Source organism: Dasypus novemcinctus, chromosome 26 (assembly GCF_030445035.2).
Source record: "Dasypus novemcinctus isolate mDasNov1 chromosome 26, mDasNov1.1.hap2, whole genome shotgun sequence".
In the NCBI taxonomy this organism is placed as follows: Eukaryota; Metazoa; Chordata; class Mammalia; order Cingulata; family Dasypodidae; genus Dasypus; species Dasypus novemcinctus.
Window position 1 is genome coordinate 17,329,548 of NC_080698.1, and position 14,747 is coordinate 17,344,294.

At 39.2% G+C, this 14,747-nt stretch overlaps 1 protein-coding gene across 16 annotated transcripts in view; it reads left to right on the forward strand.

The window, feature by feature from the left end:
• Positions 1–2,071: 2,071 nt before the first annotated feature.
• CCDC66 (coiled-coil domain containing 66) overlaps positions 2,072–14,747 on the forward strand; it is a 68,391-nt gene continuing 55,715 nt past the window's right edge. For 6 of the 16 annotated variants that reach the window (XM_058288706.1, XM_058288708.1, XM_058288713.1 and 3 more), the window contains exons 1-3: positions 2,072–2,166; positions 4,294–4,358; positions 4,922–4,947. In XM_058288706.1, coding sequence (XP_058144689.1) covers positions 2,156–2,166; positions 4,294–4,358; positions 4,922–4,947 — 102 coding nt within the window. In that variant the 5' untranslated portion in view covers positions 2,072–2,155. Of the gene's footprint in view, positions 2,167–4,293; positions 4,359–4,921; positions 4,948–7,489; positions 7,562–8,861; positions 11,067–14,747 lie in introns of all 16 variants that reach the window. The other 10 variants (XM_058288704.1, XM_058288707.1, XM_058288705.2 and 7 more) reach the window with 6 other exon arrangements.

Consider the following 14,747-nt stretch of genomic DNA (forward strand, 5'->3'; position numbering starts at 1 on the left):
AAGGTTTCACAGGAGCTGTAGGAGCATGTTCAGACTATGTACCACTCTTTATACCACAGGTTAGTGAGAATTGAGGAAACTACGCTGCATGTAAATGAAAGGTATGCTTATAGGACCTCTGACCCATGTCCCCATATATTCTTGAGCAATCAAGATTCATGACAGTTTGCTAAGCTCTCACATTCTTGGGCAATGGGCCTCAGAAAGGCCAGAGTGAAGCACAGGCTGTTAAGGGATGCTAAACCTGGGAACTTAACTGCTGATTCCCTTCTCACAGTATACTCAGAAGAAAGTGGAGTGGTTTTGTATCAGTTTCTTGCATTTGGTGAACAAGTAGGAATAGAAGGGTGGTGTGCAGACAGTATAAAAATATGCAAGATGCAACACTGAAAAAAAAAGTAAAAAATACCTCAGTATTAGGTAAGAAGTTGTACACAATATTTGCATAGTGTCATAATAATATCAGCCCTCAAATTACTTAATAATTGCAAAGGGAATAAATGTACCTTTACAACAGAGAGGTGGGGCAGGCACTATCTTAATTCTTCAAACTTGAACATAATAACAATAAGACAACCTGATGTGATGCACTGTAAACCACACAATATCATCTTGAAGTATTTTTAACAAAAATATTTAACTTGAATACAATAGGAAATACAGAAGATTTTGGAACAAATTAAAATCAAGTGGAAACAATCAGACAAATCCAGAATGTAGGCTGTGTTATACGACATGGGGTCTTGACTTTTCAAAAAGTCAATACCATGAAAAAAGTGGGGTAACTATATCAAAAGAGAGTTCAGACATTTAACAACAAAATGCAGTATGTGATCCTTGATTAGTTTCTCGTTTGGATATAAAAAAATTTTGAAGATATTCTTAGGAGAAATGGGGAAATTTAAGGAAGGACTGTTAGATGTCATCATGAAATAGTTTTCTGAGGTGTGATTAATGATGCTGTGGTTGTGTAGGAGAAAGTCATTCTTAGAAGTTACATATTATAGTGTTTAGGGGTGAAGTGTTATAGTCTAACTTACTTGAAAATGACGGCGGAAGAAAAAAAAAACCCGGCTGTATAGAGGAGAGAAAAGAGAAAATTGTTGTGGTTGGCATTTTATATATTCATTGAACAAATAGTTACTGTCTACACTGTTCAGGGCAGGGTACTATGGCTATCCTGGTGAGCAAGACACCAACTATTCACTCCTCCGCAGTTGACGCTGGCACAGGATCTTAAATGCATTACCTGCTCTGACAGAAAAAAGGCAAAGGCCTGGGGAGTCCACAGAATGGGTTCCCAATCCATCCACCGATCGATTCCAGAAGGACTATAGTGGAATTCATGTTTAAATGGAGATTTGAAGGACGAGTAGGAGTTATGCCAGATTCATGTAACACTAGTCAGGAATGTGTTTTGGTGTCAAGTTTCTTGATAGTCAATGACCTTCTACGAGTCGCTTAAACTCTGCGTGCCTCAGCCGCCACGGCTGTAAAACGCGGGATGAAGCTGCAAGGCTGAAATCATAGACATAGGTACAAACATTCATTCCTGGCATAGAAGAGTTAAATTTACTGAGCATTTGTGATTGTCACTTTGTGCTGTTTAGTAACAGCTTACCAACATGCCAGGTTTGATGCCGGGGACACAGCAAGAAACAAGATATACCCAATACCTGCCCTGGGAGCTCCGCCGACCTTTTTTTTTTTCTTTTTTCCTCCTTTCCTGTACTAAGCTAAGCCTCTCTTCCAAATACACACTACAAAAAATATTTCTAAAAAATTGTGTTTTGTTTCTCTGTATGTTTTGCCACCTCAACGTCGGCATTTTCCGAGGATTCCCTGTAAAGTCTGGGGGTTACGACTCCGACAACTAAGACCCACGCCACAGAAATTTCGGGGCCACTAGCAAAAACAAACCAAACCAAATCCCGCCCTGGCCGGGACAGGCTCAATCCGTAGCCGAACGCATAGACCCCGGAGCATCTCCCGTCCTCCCGAGCAAATCCGCTAGTACGCCCCACTCTGATTGGCTCTTCCTCTCAGCTCGCCGGCATCCCCTTATCCAATCAGCGTGGCGTTTGTTTAGCTGCGGCGGCAACCGACGTACACAAGGGGCTCGAGTGTCCCGGTGGAGAGAAAGGGAGGACAGGCCATGAACTTGGGGTAAGCCGGGGAGAGGAAGGTGGTCATTAGCGAAGAGGATGGTGAGCCTGGGTTGGGCTTCGAAGTCCTTCTCGGAGAGCTTTCCGGGTGCCCGACCCCGACTGGCACCGTCCGGTTCTTGAGGTAGAGTGCGGTGAGGAGCCGGGGCCAGCCTTTGCCGCCCCAGCAGCTGCTTCCCCCACCTTCTTTTCACTTCTCAAGCCCTCTGTAACTGGCCGCGACCTCCTTTCGGCTCCTGGTTTGCCCTAGGAAGGGGAAGAAGGAGAGGCGTGGCGAGAGGAGAGGGGAATAAACGTCGAGGGCTGGTGGGAGGTAAAGCTTTTCGGGTTCCCGGGGAGAATTCCTGGCCCTGGTTCCTCGTTCTGCGCGTTAGGAGTTTCGCAGAATTATCAGAGCGCCCGGATAGTTTAACGCCTACATTTAAAGGTGTGAGGAGCCGAGGCTACTGAAGTATCTGGCTCTTGATAGACCCTAAGTAACTTTACAAGTAAAAAGGGCTGTTGTAGTTCCTTTTTTTTAAAAAAATTGTGATAATGTTGTAGAAGTTGAGAGCGGTTCAATTTTTTGCGTATAGAAAGGCCAGGACTCAGGAATGATTTTGAGAAGGAAAAATGATTTATTGATGGCCGGCTAGACCCCGGAGCCCTGAACAAGAATTTTGAGTTCCTTTTATACAAAGAGGAAGGGTTAAATTGTTCTTTGTTTCAGTGCTAAATAGGCTTGAATTAACATATATCATCCACATCCTAGGTAACCTTTGAGCATGGACCTTATGCATTGTAGATGCACATTTGATTTGCATTTGCCCTGAATATTTAAAGTTTATAGAGTTTGCGTTGCTGAACTGTTTCCTGGGACTGGAGTCATTGCCATAGTCACCAAGGGCAGGACTGCAGCCTCTTACTGTCCCACACCCACAAGTCACAGACAGCTTAGGTTATCTAGGAAGAGATGAAGAGCCTCCTACCCATAGCCCACATCAATAATGTGTTGCATGGTTTTCATCACTCAGAAGTTTAATATTTTAAGATGAAAAGCCACCAAACCCAGACTTCACTGCATGTCGTTGAGCAGATGAATTTTATGTTCTCGAATCTGGGGATGTAGAAATAAATAATAAATGACTTTCTTTTCTTAAGGAGTTTACAAATCAGAACCGAGGGATATTTGGCAATTTCATCATGTTTTTATGTGTGTGGGGGCGTAAGTTCACCAGCATAAATATGAACTGTTCATAACTGCAACAAGGAAACTTAGTGTTGTTTTACTTTTAATAAAGTTGGGGTAATTTAATTTCCCCTACCTCAGCAACACCAATAATTCCTATTACTAATCAAATCTTTCCCAACCTCTCTCTCCCGCTGGTTTTAATTTTGTCTCTTGGACTTCATGTTTGTTCCTTTCTGTCAGTATTGACATATGTCCTCCTCCCCCTTCTCCTTAGTAAAATAATGAAGTGCCATTTTTGTTTTCTTTTTTTCTTTTAAGGACCTTAACAGTGTCTGTTGTTACTTCATGTTCTTGCGTTTTACATCATATACAAAGTATAATAGCAGCCAGAGTTTATTATAGATTTGTTATTGTTGAAATAGTAACAAGTATCTGTGTAAATATATTCTTTGAAATATTTGAAATAAAGTGAAACTAAGTTCAAGCATTTAATATTCCTGGTGGCAATGTTATAGCTCGTTTTCAGATAATTTTCTAGCACTCCATAGAAGGTATTTTTAGTTATGAGATAATTTTAAAACTAATAAATGGTAGGTAGATATGTCCTACACCTCTAATTTAGATGAGAGGTTTTGATAACAGCATTATAATTTCCAGTCTAGAGTTATAGGTCAAATGATGATATGATAACTGAATTAATTTATTACTTACCAATATCAAAATGAGGTTTCAGGTTAAAGATAAACTCTTGTAATAGTAAAAAGTTTCAGCAAGAATTTTCTTGTAGTTTTTATTTTCTCTTGGATTGAAAATCATTGCTAATTAAAAGACCGATTTGATGATATTTGCAATATTCCTAAAGTGACAAATTTACTTGTGAGGTTCCAGTAGTATTTCTGGCTCTTAGAATTGTTACTGTTTCTTTAAAATGACAGGTGACTTTCTTTTATTTTACAGAGATGGTTTAAAGCTTGAATCTGAATTATTGGATGGAAAAACCAAGCTGATATTGTCTCCATATGGTATGCTTGCTGTGTTACTGGAAATCTAAATGTTAACTTTTAAATTTCTGTATATAATTTATACTAGTTTAAGACTATTTGCTTGTAATAGATTGGTATTTAAATGATACTTTGAAAAAGGCTGTATTTCCCCAGACTTTCTCGAATTTCCTTTCAGTAATGTAAAGTCAAATCACGTCATTGCTTACCATTGTCAGTATTTAGGTTCACTAAGTTTAATGTACCATTATATTTCATATATATCTGTTCATTGTATTTGCAATTGCAAAACTCATTGCCTCATGAATAATCTAGGTGAAATTTGTTTAATTATGTTCTTTGCATGTAAAGAATGTATTGTTCAAGAACATTAAATTTGTAGTAAGACGACAGTTGCTGAAGGTAGTAAAGTTAATCTTAGAACAATGCTAATTAAATTTGTCTTTTGTGACTGCCTTAATATGTTTTTTAAATTTATTGAAATATATCATTCATACATAAACATACATAAACAATAAATGTGTAATAGTTGTGATTAATATGTTTTTAGTTAATAGCTTAGTAATTTTTTTTTTCTTTTGTAGAACATAAATCAAAAATTTCTGTGAAGGTAAGTCAAATGACTTTGACCTGACTGGTTTTAAAATATAAAATACAATTTTCTTTACCTACTTTGAAAATAATTCCTGGAAAGTGAACAGAATATTGTAACAGGTTTGGAATCATGGTGAGAAGTTATTGTTTCCTTACTTTTAGGCTGGTCCTTTCACAGGAGTGTAAAAGCTTTCTGTAGAAAGTTCTGTAGAAATTTTTTATTTTTATTTTTTTAAGACCAGTCCTGTCCAATACAATTATCTATGATGACGGAAATGTTCTAAAATCTGTGTTGTCCAATATGGTAACCACTAGCCATATCTAGTTTGAAGAACTTGAAATGTGGCTTGTGTGGTAAAAAAAATTGAATTCTTAATTTTATTTATTAAAATTAATTTAAATTTTATAACTACTATATTAGAGAGTGCTGCTCCATAGATCTTTTTTTTCCAAGGATTTATTTTCTTTATTCCCCTGCCCCCCTCATTGTTTGCACTCGCTATCCGCTCGTCTTCTCTTTATGATGCACTAGGAACCGAACCTGGAACCTCCCATGTGGGAGAGATGTGCTCAGTTGCTTGAGTCACCTCAGCTCCTTGCTTTTGTTGTGTCTCTCCTTGTCTTTCCTTTGTTGTGTCATCTTCTTGGGTCAGCTTGCCGCACCTGCCCAATGTGCCAGCTCGCTGTCTTGCTCATCTTCTTCAGGAGGCACCAGGAACCAAACCAGGGACCTCCCATGTGGTAGACAGGAACTCAGTTGTTTGAGCCACATCTGCTTCCCAACCCTTAGATCTTTAAAAATGTATTTACAGACTTTAAAACAAAAATATCTCTTTTTTGACGATCAAATTCCATATCCTTAAACGTAAAGAAGGGGTTTTTGATTCACACATTTTTCATGTATTTAACGCCCTCCTTTAAGAGATCAAACTTGACCTTATTGATAATTTTCCTTTTAAATTACTTTATCAGGAATGCATGGTGCTTTTTTCTCCAAAATATATTACTGCTTTAAAATTTTTTGATACCACTACTCTTCTCTTTCCCTATTTCTTTTTCCATTTTTAGATTAATACAGCAGCAATTTCTCTTCTCTTTTTCCATACTTATTGCAGCCCCCTTTACTGTCTTCTTTGTAGCATCATAAATTCTTTCTTTGAGTGTCTGTGGCTACAGCCCAGTTTGGATGATATGGCACTTTCATCTCCTCTCATCCCTTGATAGCTTTTCTATTTGTTCCACATTTAATAAAGAGGAGAAGTTGTGTAAGTATCCAGCATATGAAGCACTTGATAAATATGTCATGACAGAGTAATTCCGTAAGTTACCTATAGTCATCATTTTTTTAGTTATATATATCTTGTGTGTTCCCTTATTCACAGAATGTAGGTCGTATATTATTTCCTAGCCCCTCCCTACTAAAATATTTGAACTAACTGCTTTTATTTGTCACATTAACAAATACAAGTGCCCTTTTTCAAGCTCCTAGATAAAACCCTACTTTTAAATGATTGATTTTTACTTTCCCTTTGCCTCTATTTTCTTTCCTCTTCATGTCCCTAATGGATTTTGCTTTAATTGCCACATTTGCAAAGACATTTCATTTTCCTTTGAACCAACTCAGAACATCTGGAGATACCTCTTTGTGCCTATAATAAACAAAATTATTAGTCATGGGATTTTGGTAGAATCATCACAAAATTCTGCCAGCAGTCTAGGGATGTTTTATCCTAAGATCTTTTTCCAGAGTAATAATGTTCTCAGTTGATACTGATCTTAAATTATTTACTGTCTGTTTTAGTTTGCCAAAGGGCTGCCAATGCAAAGTACCAGAAATAGGTTGGCTTTTTAAAAGGGTATTTATTTGGAGTAAAAGCTTATAGTTCCAAGGCTGTGAAAAGTCCAAGTGAGGGCACCATAAAAGATGCTTTCTCATCGAAGTTATCTACCACATGGCAAAGCAGGATGGCCACCCATCTCTGCTGAGGTCTCTGCCTTTTTGCAGCTGTAGGCATACCTGGCTTAAGCTTGTCTCTTACTGAGTCACCTCTTTTCAGTCTTACTATTCTGCTTTCTTTCCAAGTTGAGCTGTAAGCTATCAGGCATATAGCAGGGCTTGTCTCCTCTCGAGTGCTCCATGGACCCAACCTCTTGGGGGCTTCACGCCTAAGCTTTGCCTGCTAGTGATCCTCGAGTTCTTTCTCACATGACTAGATCAAAAATGGCAGCTCCTTTTTCCTGTGTCTGTGTATCTCTGTGTCTCCCTTAATGTTAGACCCAGGATGGGAGCGGAGACTCAACCTTAGTCATACCTCATTGGTGTAGTCTAAACAAAAGCTCTAAATTGTTTGTGGCTGCTGTCTGCACTCTTTGTCCATTTGTTGTGTACTCTTTTTGTCTGCTCGTCTTCTTTTTAGAAAGCACTGGGAACCAAACCCGGGACCTCTCGTGGGAGAGAGGCTCTCATTCACCTGAACCACCTCAGCTCCCTGGTTCGTTGTGTCTCTCATTGTCTTTCTTCTTTGTGTCTCTTTTGTTGAATCACGTTGTTGCGGCAGCTCACTGTGCCTATCTGCTGCACCAGTTCACCTTCAGGAGACACAGGAACGAAACCCAGGACCTCCCATGTGGTAGGTGGAAGCCTAATCGCTCGAGCCACATCTTCTTTCCCTAAATTGATCTTAGCAAGTAATCTAATCAAAGGACCCTTAACTGAAATTTTTTTTAAAGATTTATTTTATTTTATTTATTTCTCCCCACCCATTCTTTGTTTTCATTTGTTGTGTGTTGGTTTTGTGCTGGTCTTCTCTTTTTAGGAGGACTGGGAAACAAACCCAGGACCTCCCATGTGGAGGGAGGTGCCTAATTGCCTGAGCCTCCTCCACTCACTGTTTTGTTGCATCTCTCATTGTGTTACCTCTCTGTCTCTTGGTTGTGCCATCTCACTGCGTCACCTTGTTGCATTAGCTTGCCACACCAGCCTGTTGCTTCAGCTTACTGTCTTGGTCATCTTCTTAGGAGGTACCGGGAACTGAACCCAGACCTCCCATGTGGTAGGCGGGAATGCAGTTGTCCAAGCCACATCTGCTTCTGTCTTAACTTAATACAATCAAAGGATATCACACCCACAGGAATATATTAGTTCAAAAATATATTTCTTTTTGGGAATCATAAAATAATTTCCAACTGCCATACAGTCTTAAAGCAAATTGTTCAAGCTCATGCCTGTTAAATTTAGGATGCCAAACTATGGATGCAACCAGTTTCCTTTTTTTTTTTTTCATTTATTTCTACCCTCCCCTGCATTGTCTGCTCTCTGTGTCCATTCGCTATGTGTTCTTTTGTGTCTGCTTGTATTCTCATTAGGTGGCTCCAGGAACCTATCCTGGGGATCCTGGGACCTTCCAGAATGGGAGAGAGCTGATCATTCTCTTGTGTAGCCTCAGCTCCCTAGTTTCTTGCATCTCTTATTGTCTCTCCTCTATGTCTCTTTTTGTTGTGGCATCTGGATGGGCCAGCACTCCTGCGCAGGGCAGCACCCCTCGTGTGGGACAGCACTCTGCGTGGGCCAGCTCACCACATGGGCCAGCTTGCCTTCACCAGGAGGCCCTGGGTATTGAACCCTGGACCTCATATATGGTAGAAAAGAGCCCAATTGCATGAGCCACATCTGTTTCCCCAAAGTCTCCCTTCGATATTCACTTTTTTCATGGAATTTTTCTTTCTCTTTTTTAGAGGTTGCAGAGAGTCTCTTTGTTTCTTTCTGTGCTCATCACAGAAGACAAAATACCAAAATCAGTAATACCTGTCATCCTTTTTTTAAATCTTCTAAATCTCATAGTTCTGAAGCTATATGTTGAGTTCTGTTTTCTGTAAGTTGCTCACAAATTCTCTCTACACTGTTTTTTTTTCTTTCTTCCTTCCTTGCAGGTTGAATTACTGTCATCTCCATAGTGATGAACAAAATCTCATCTTCATCAAGTTTAACACAGCTTGTAGTCAGAGTGCTTTCTTGCTTCTATCAAAATCTCTCCAGCATTTTTCTTTAAATCTGTGGTAATGAATGTAGAGTATAGGTGGTTACTAGTTTAATTCCTTAAGTTTATAGGGATATAAGTGAAAGAGATAAAAATGATTTGGTGCCATGAGTAATTTATAAAAATAATAGATTCTAAAAGTCTTATATTTAAAATAGTCTCACAAATTAGTTGAAGTCTAAAACATTTGAAAAATTTTCACAGGTCTCTCTACATGTGAGAGTTAGAGTGATGATACACTAAAAGATACATGCATATTAATGCTAGGTAGAATAGTTTGTGTTTAAATATGTTACCTTTCTCTTATTCTTTCCGGCCTTGGCATCCTGGCCCAATATAAATTATGAATTCAGCTAATATTAAACAAATGTATTGAATACTGTCTTTATAATATAGTGAACAATTCTGGTAGAAATGAAGTGAGGTTAATGAGTAACATACTATGTGATATATCAAAAGTTTATAGTTTAAAGGCCTTCTTCCATCTATTAAAATTCATCTAATCTACTAAACATTTGGGAAATGATTTGGGGTAGTTTGCCTTTTTAAGTAGTCTGACCATAATTGAATCTTTATTTAGTAGTTCATTGATTCTTCACTGCTTCCATTCATTGCTTCTCCCAGACTTTAAAACTACCAAAGGTATTCAGAATTGAGCTGAATAGTACAAATAGAATGAAATGAAATGAATGCTGTCTTAGAGTTATAAAAAGGGAAAAACATTGGAAAGAGCAGCTCGTTCTGGCTTGGGGAGACCACAGAATGCTACATAAATGAGATGGCATTTTAATTAGAACCTAAAAGATGAGAGAAGTATTTAGAGTCAAAGAAATAGGGAAGAGTATTCCAAGCTCAAAGAAAGTAGTAGGCAAAATACTGAGATACAAAAGCATTAGATGAATTTGGGAAATAGCACGTACCTTGGTATATTAGCCAAAAAGGTGCTGATGCAAAATACCAGAAATCTGTTGGCTTTTTAAAAAAATAATTTAATTCTTTAATTTTTATTTACTTAGAATTATATTAAATAGCAAATAAAAACACATTAGTTGAAAGAGAGACCACAGAAGAAAGGAAAAAGTACTATAGTTCCTTTAAACAACACATTTTTCCTACCTTATAAACAAAAGACCTGGCATTTCATTTTGCACTAGACTCTAATAATTATGTTTTAAGTCCTTCTCCTGGAATATGGAAATTTATTCAGTGTGCAAGAGTGTCCATGAGTTTAGTGATACAGAGGATAGTAAGAGATAAAGGAAAGAGTAGTACTTTATGCTACTTGGAAGTGGATATTGTTTTTTTTGTTTGTTTGTTTATTTAAATTATAATGGAGAAAATTATTTTGTATTAGAAAAAAACAATATTAAGATGGTAAGCATGATGCTTATGACACCAAATATGTTTGGTACCAGCAGACTAGTAATCCTAGGAGAATCTTATGTCTAGTGAGTGCTGTAATGCTGAATTGATTCCCTGAATTTCATCAGAATGACTTAAGGACTCTAACGAGCAAATTCCAAATAGGTCCATTGTACTCAAATGGAGTACAAAATTAGGCCTATAACTCCAGCAGAATGCAAATATCTAGAGAATAGATACTAGCAAGATACTATGAGTTGTGATTTACATGCAGCTATTTAGGAGGAAAATGGGGTTAAAAGAACAAGAATATTCCTTCAGCTATTCTAGCAGAGCTTTGGGCGGCTGTGGGCAAATGACTATAACAGATGACCCAGTCTTGTGACAAATTAGGGAATGAATAAAATGATAAATATCTGCAAAGAAAAAATACAAGAACTAGTAAATAATGATGTCAGTTTTATTTACCCAGTGCTGAAAAGAATGTTGTCACCTCACTTATCAGTGAGAAATATACTCATCACCATCTTCAAACAGAAGAATGAGGACTATTTCTTTTTAAAAGCTGCTGAAATGGTGCTCTAATCCTGTACTTTAATGGTTACCTTTTTCATACAGTGTCTTGCCAGAGAGACATCTGCTTTCAAGATGAATATGTAGTTGATTAGCATTTTTTAAAAAGCACATTTTCTGGAATTCCCTTTACTTGATTTCCTGGTGCCAATTTCTTATTAAGGTGTGTTGGCTTTTATAAAGGGTATTTATTTGGGGTAGAAGCTTATAGTCACAAGGCCATAAAGCATAAGTTACTTCCCTCACCAAAGTCTGTTGCCACCTGTTGGAACAAGATGTTTGTCAATGTCTGCAAAGGCTCTGTGGTCCTGCTTCTTACAGTATCAGCTGTAGGCTGCAGTAAGTTTTGTCCCCCCTGGGGCTTGTTTCTCTCTGGGCTCAGCTGCTCTGGTCTCTCCACAAAGTCAGCTGTAGACTGTTAGGCTCTCTCTCTTCCTGGGACCTCTGCTGTTTCTATAGAGCCTTCTCTCTTTCCTCATGTATCTGCTTCTCTATGTATTTATTTCCCTGGGCCCCAGCATCAAAAAACTCTAATCCTCTCTCCTCTGTCATGTCATTTTCTCTGTGAGGCCCTGCCCACCAGCAGGGCGGGGACTCAATGTCCTACTGACATGGCCCAGTCAAAACCCTGATCTTAATTTAATCATGTAAAAGTGAAACCTCTGAATTTAATACAATCTAATATGCCCAGAGGAACAGATTTATTTACAAATCTAATCCAGTATCTATTTTTGGAATTCATAAATAACACCAAACTGCATCACTTGGGGAAGGGTAGCACATAAAGCTACAGTCATAAAAGCATGTGTATGCTCAGAGTTTGAACTTGTTTGTTTTGCATATAGGGAACCATTGAAGGATTTTTGAAAAGGGCACTGAATGTGATCTTTGTGTTTTATGGAAGGGCCTCTGGCAGCTCTGTGAAGGATGGGTTACTATAATAGGGAGAACAAGCAAGAGCCTATTGCTAATAGTCCAGGGAGAGTCTTTTATGAGGCTTAGAACTTGTCTGGTGCCTGGAGGAGTGGAAAAAAGGGGGGCAGAAATGAGAGACTTTAAAAGATATGTTAAGGAAATAAATTGCACTTCTTAGCAGTTTGGGTGTGATAAACTGATTAGGAAACAGAAATGTTCATCTACTAACCAAAAAAGGGCCAGTATGAGAGCAAGAAGGACAAAATCAGTAGGCTCTGTAGTCATTGGAGACTATCTGACATGGTACGGCTCAGCACCCTTCACAGAGCTGCCAGAGGCCCTTTTATTGCCCATATTTTAGGTGAAAACATTGGAAAGAGCAGTTCATTCTTGCTTAAAGGCAAGAATCTTGTCTTTATCATTTTTTTATTCCTGTTACGTTTCTTATAGTGATAAGCACATCAAAAGAACACAGTATTGATTGAATGATTGTTGAATTATTTTAGGTTAGTTGGATTTGCAGATTTATACGTAGAGTAGATGAGGGATAGACTTGAGATAGGCAAGTTGTAATCTAGTATTACAGTGATGAGGACCTGAATTTAGATCATGTTAATGGGGAAGTGGACTTGGCCCAGTGGTTAGGGCATCTGTCTACCACATGGGAGGTCTGTGGTTCAAACCCCAGGCCTCCTTGACCCATGTGGAGCTGGCCCATGCACAGTGCTGATGCGCACAAGGAGTGCCATGCCACACAGGGGTGTCCCCTGCATAGGGGAGCCCCACGTGCAAGGAGTGCGCCCCGTAAGGAGAGCCGCGCAGCGCGAAAGAAAGTGCAGCCTGGCCAGGAATTGCGCCGCACACACGGAGAGCTGACACAACAAGATGACACAAACAAAAAGAAAGCACCGATTCCTGTGCCGCTGACAACAACAGAAGCGGACAAAGAAGACGCAGCAAATAGACACAGAGAACAGACAGCTGGGGTGGGAAGGGGAGGGGAGAAATAAAATAAATAAATGTTTAAAAAAAAATAGGTCATGTTAATGATGAGAAAAAGGTATTTGAGAGAAGCAGATGTGGCTTAAGTGATATGACCTCCACCTACCATATGGGAGGACCTCGGTTCGATCCCGGGGCCTCCTGGTGAAAAAAAAAGAAGAGAAAGTGTGCCTGCACGGTGAGCCAGTGCCCATGTGGCGAGCCAAGTATCCTCACAGTGAGCCAAGGCACATGCAAGTGCTCACATGGTGATCCGAGTGCCCATGGGAGTGCCCATGTGGTGAGCCAGTGCATGCATGGTGAGCTGATTGCCTGTATGAATGCCTGCCTTGCAAGCCAAGTGCCCGTGTGGTGAGCCAGTAACCTCGTGAGCCAGTACCTGTGCAAGTGAGTCACTCAGTGAGATGATGATGCAACAAAAGAGAGATGAAGGGGAGAGTCAAGGTGAAGTGCATCAGAGCCTAGGAACTGAGGTGGGGCAATTGACAGGGAACTGCTCTCCACATCAGAGGTCCCCAGGATCAAATCCTGGTGATTCCTAGAGGAAAAAGACAAGAAGAGAAGACAAAAAGAGAAATAGATACAGAAGATCACATAGTAAATGGACACAGACAACAAAAACAGCAGAGTGGGGCTGGGGAGGGGAAGAAGCAAAAAGCTGAATGGAAGAAATGCCCAATACTTGCTAATGCACTAAAAACCTTAATAAGCTAAAGACCATGAAGATGACTCCATGGTTAGTGGTCTGAAGGAGTTTTAGAATAACCATGTCACAGAAATGGAACATTTTGGAGGAGGTGAGGGAGAATTTATGATATAAATAATATAGTTGATGATATTTATTAACAAAAATTTACTGAATACCCACTCTCTTCCACTTGTTCTGAGTATTAGGAATACAGTAGTGAACAAAGTAGACAAAGAGCTCTGTCCTGTGGAACTTAGGTGATGATGGGGTGGATTGTGTAAAAAATAAGCAAAAGAAATATAATATTATAAGATGGTGAGTGCTATAGAGAAAAATAAAGGAGAGCAGGGGAAGAAGTGAGCCATCTCAGGGACACAGCAACCTTGGGATAGGGAGTACTAGGGAGGTGGGAGTGAGACAAGAGCAAGAAGACTACAATTTTAAATAGGGCGTTAGAGTAGGCCTCACTCAAGGTGATATTTAAGTAAAGATTTGAAGGAGATGAGGGAATGAGCCTTGTAGAGTTTGGAGGAAAAATGATCCAGGCAGAAGGTTTGGCTAGTGTTAAGGCCTTAAGAATGGAAGTTCTTATTGAGTTCAAGGAACAACTAAGGAGCCCATGTAGCTGGAGGCAAAGAGAGAAAGAGGATAGATATAGATAATGGAAATGGGGAATGGTGCAGATCATTAGGGCCCTTCAGGTCAAAGAGAGTTCAGCTTTTCCTCCAAGTAAGATAGGAAACAACTGGAGGCATTTGAAGAGAGTGACATAATCTGATGTATATATTAAGTCATCACTATGGCTACTGTGCTTGGTCTTTTCTCCCTTGCTACATCCAATCTAGGATTGTGTATTTAATTGTTATTGTCTCTGTAGTTGCTCTTTTTATACATACATACATACATACATACATATATATATAAACCCATCTCAATCACTCCAAGCATACCATTCAACGAGAGTAATATCAGAGGTATCACAATTTTATGGTACCCTTGCCACCTTCATTATTAAAACTTTCCTATCTCCCCAAACAGAAACCCTAGCCCTATTATGCATTAAAAACTTCATTCCCCCTGCCCCTTGTCCCTAGCAGCCTGTACTCTTAATTTTTGTTTCTGTGAGCTTGCATATTCTTTGTAAACTTGTTTGCTTTGATACCAACTTAACTTCAATAGTATATACAAACTATTTTCCTGTATTCCACCATCCCCCCAGCTTTGTAGTTCTTGACATAA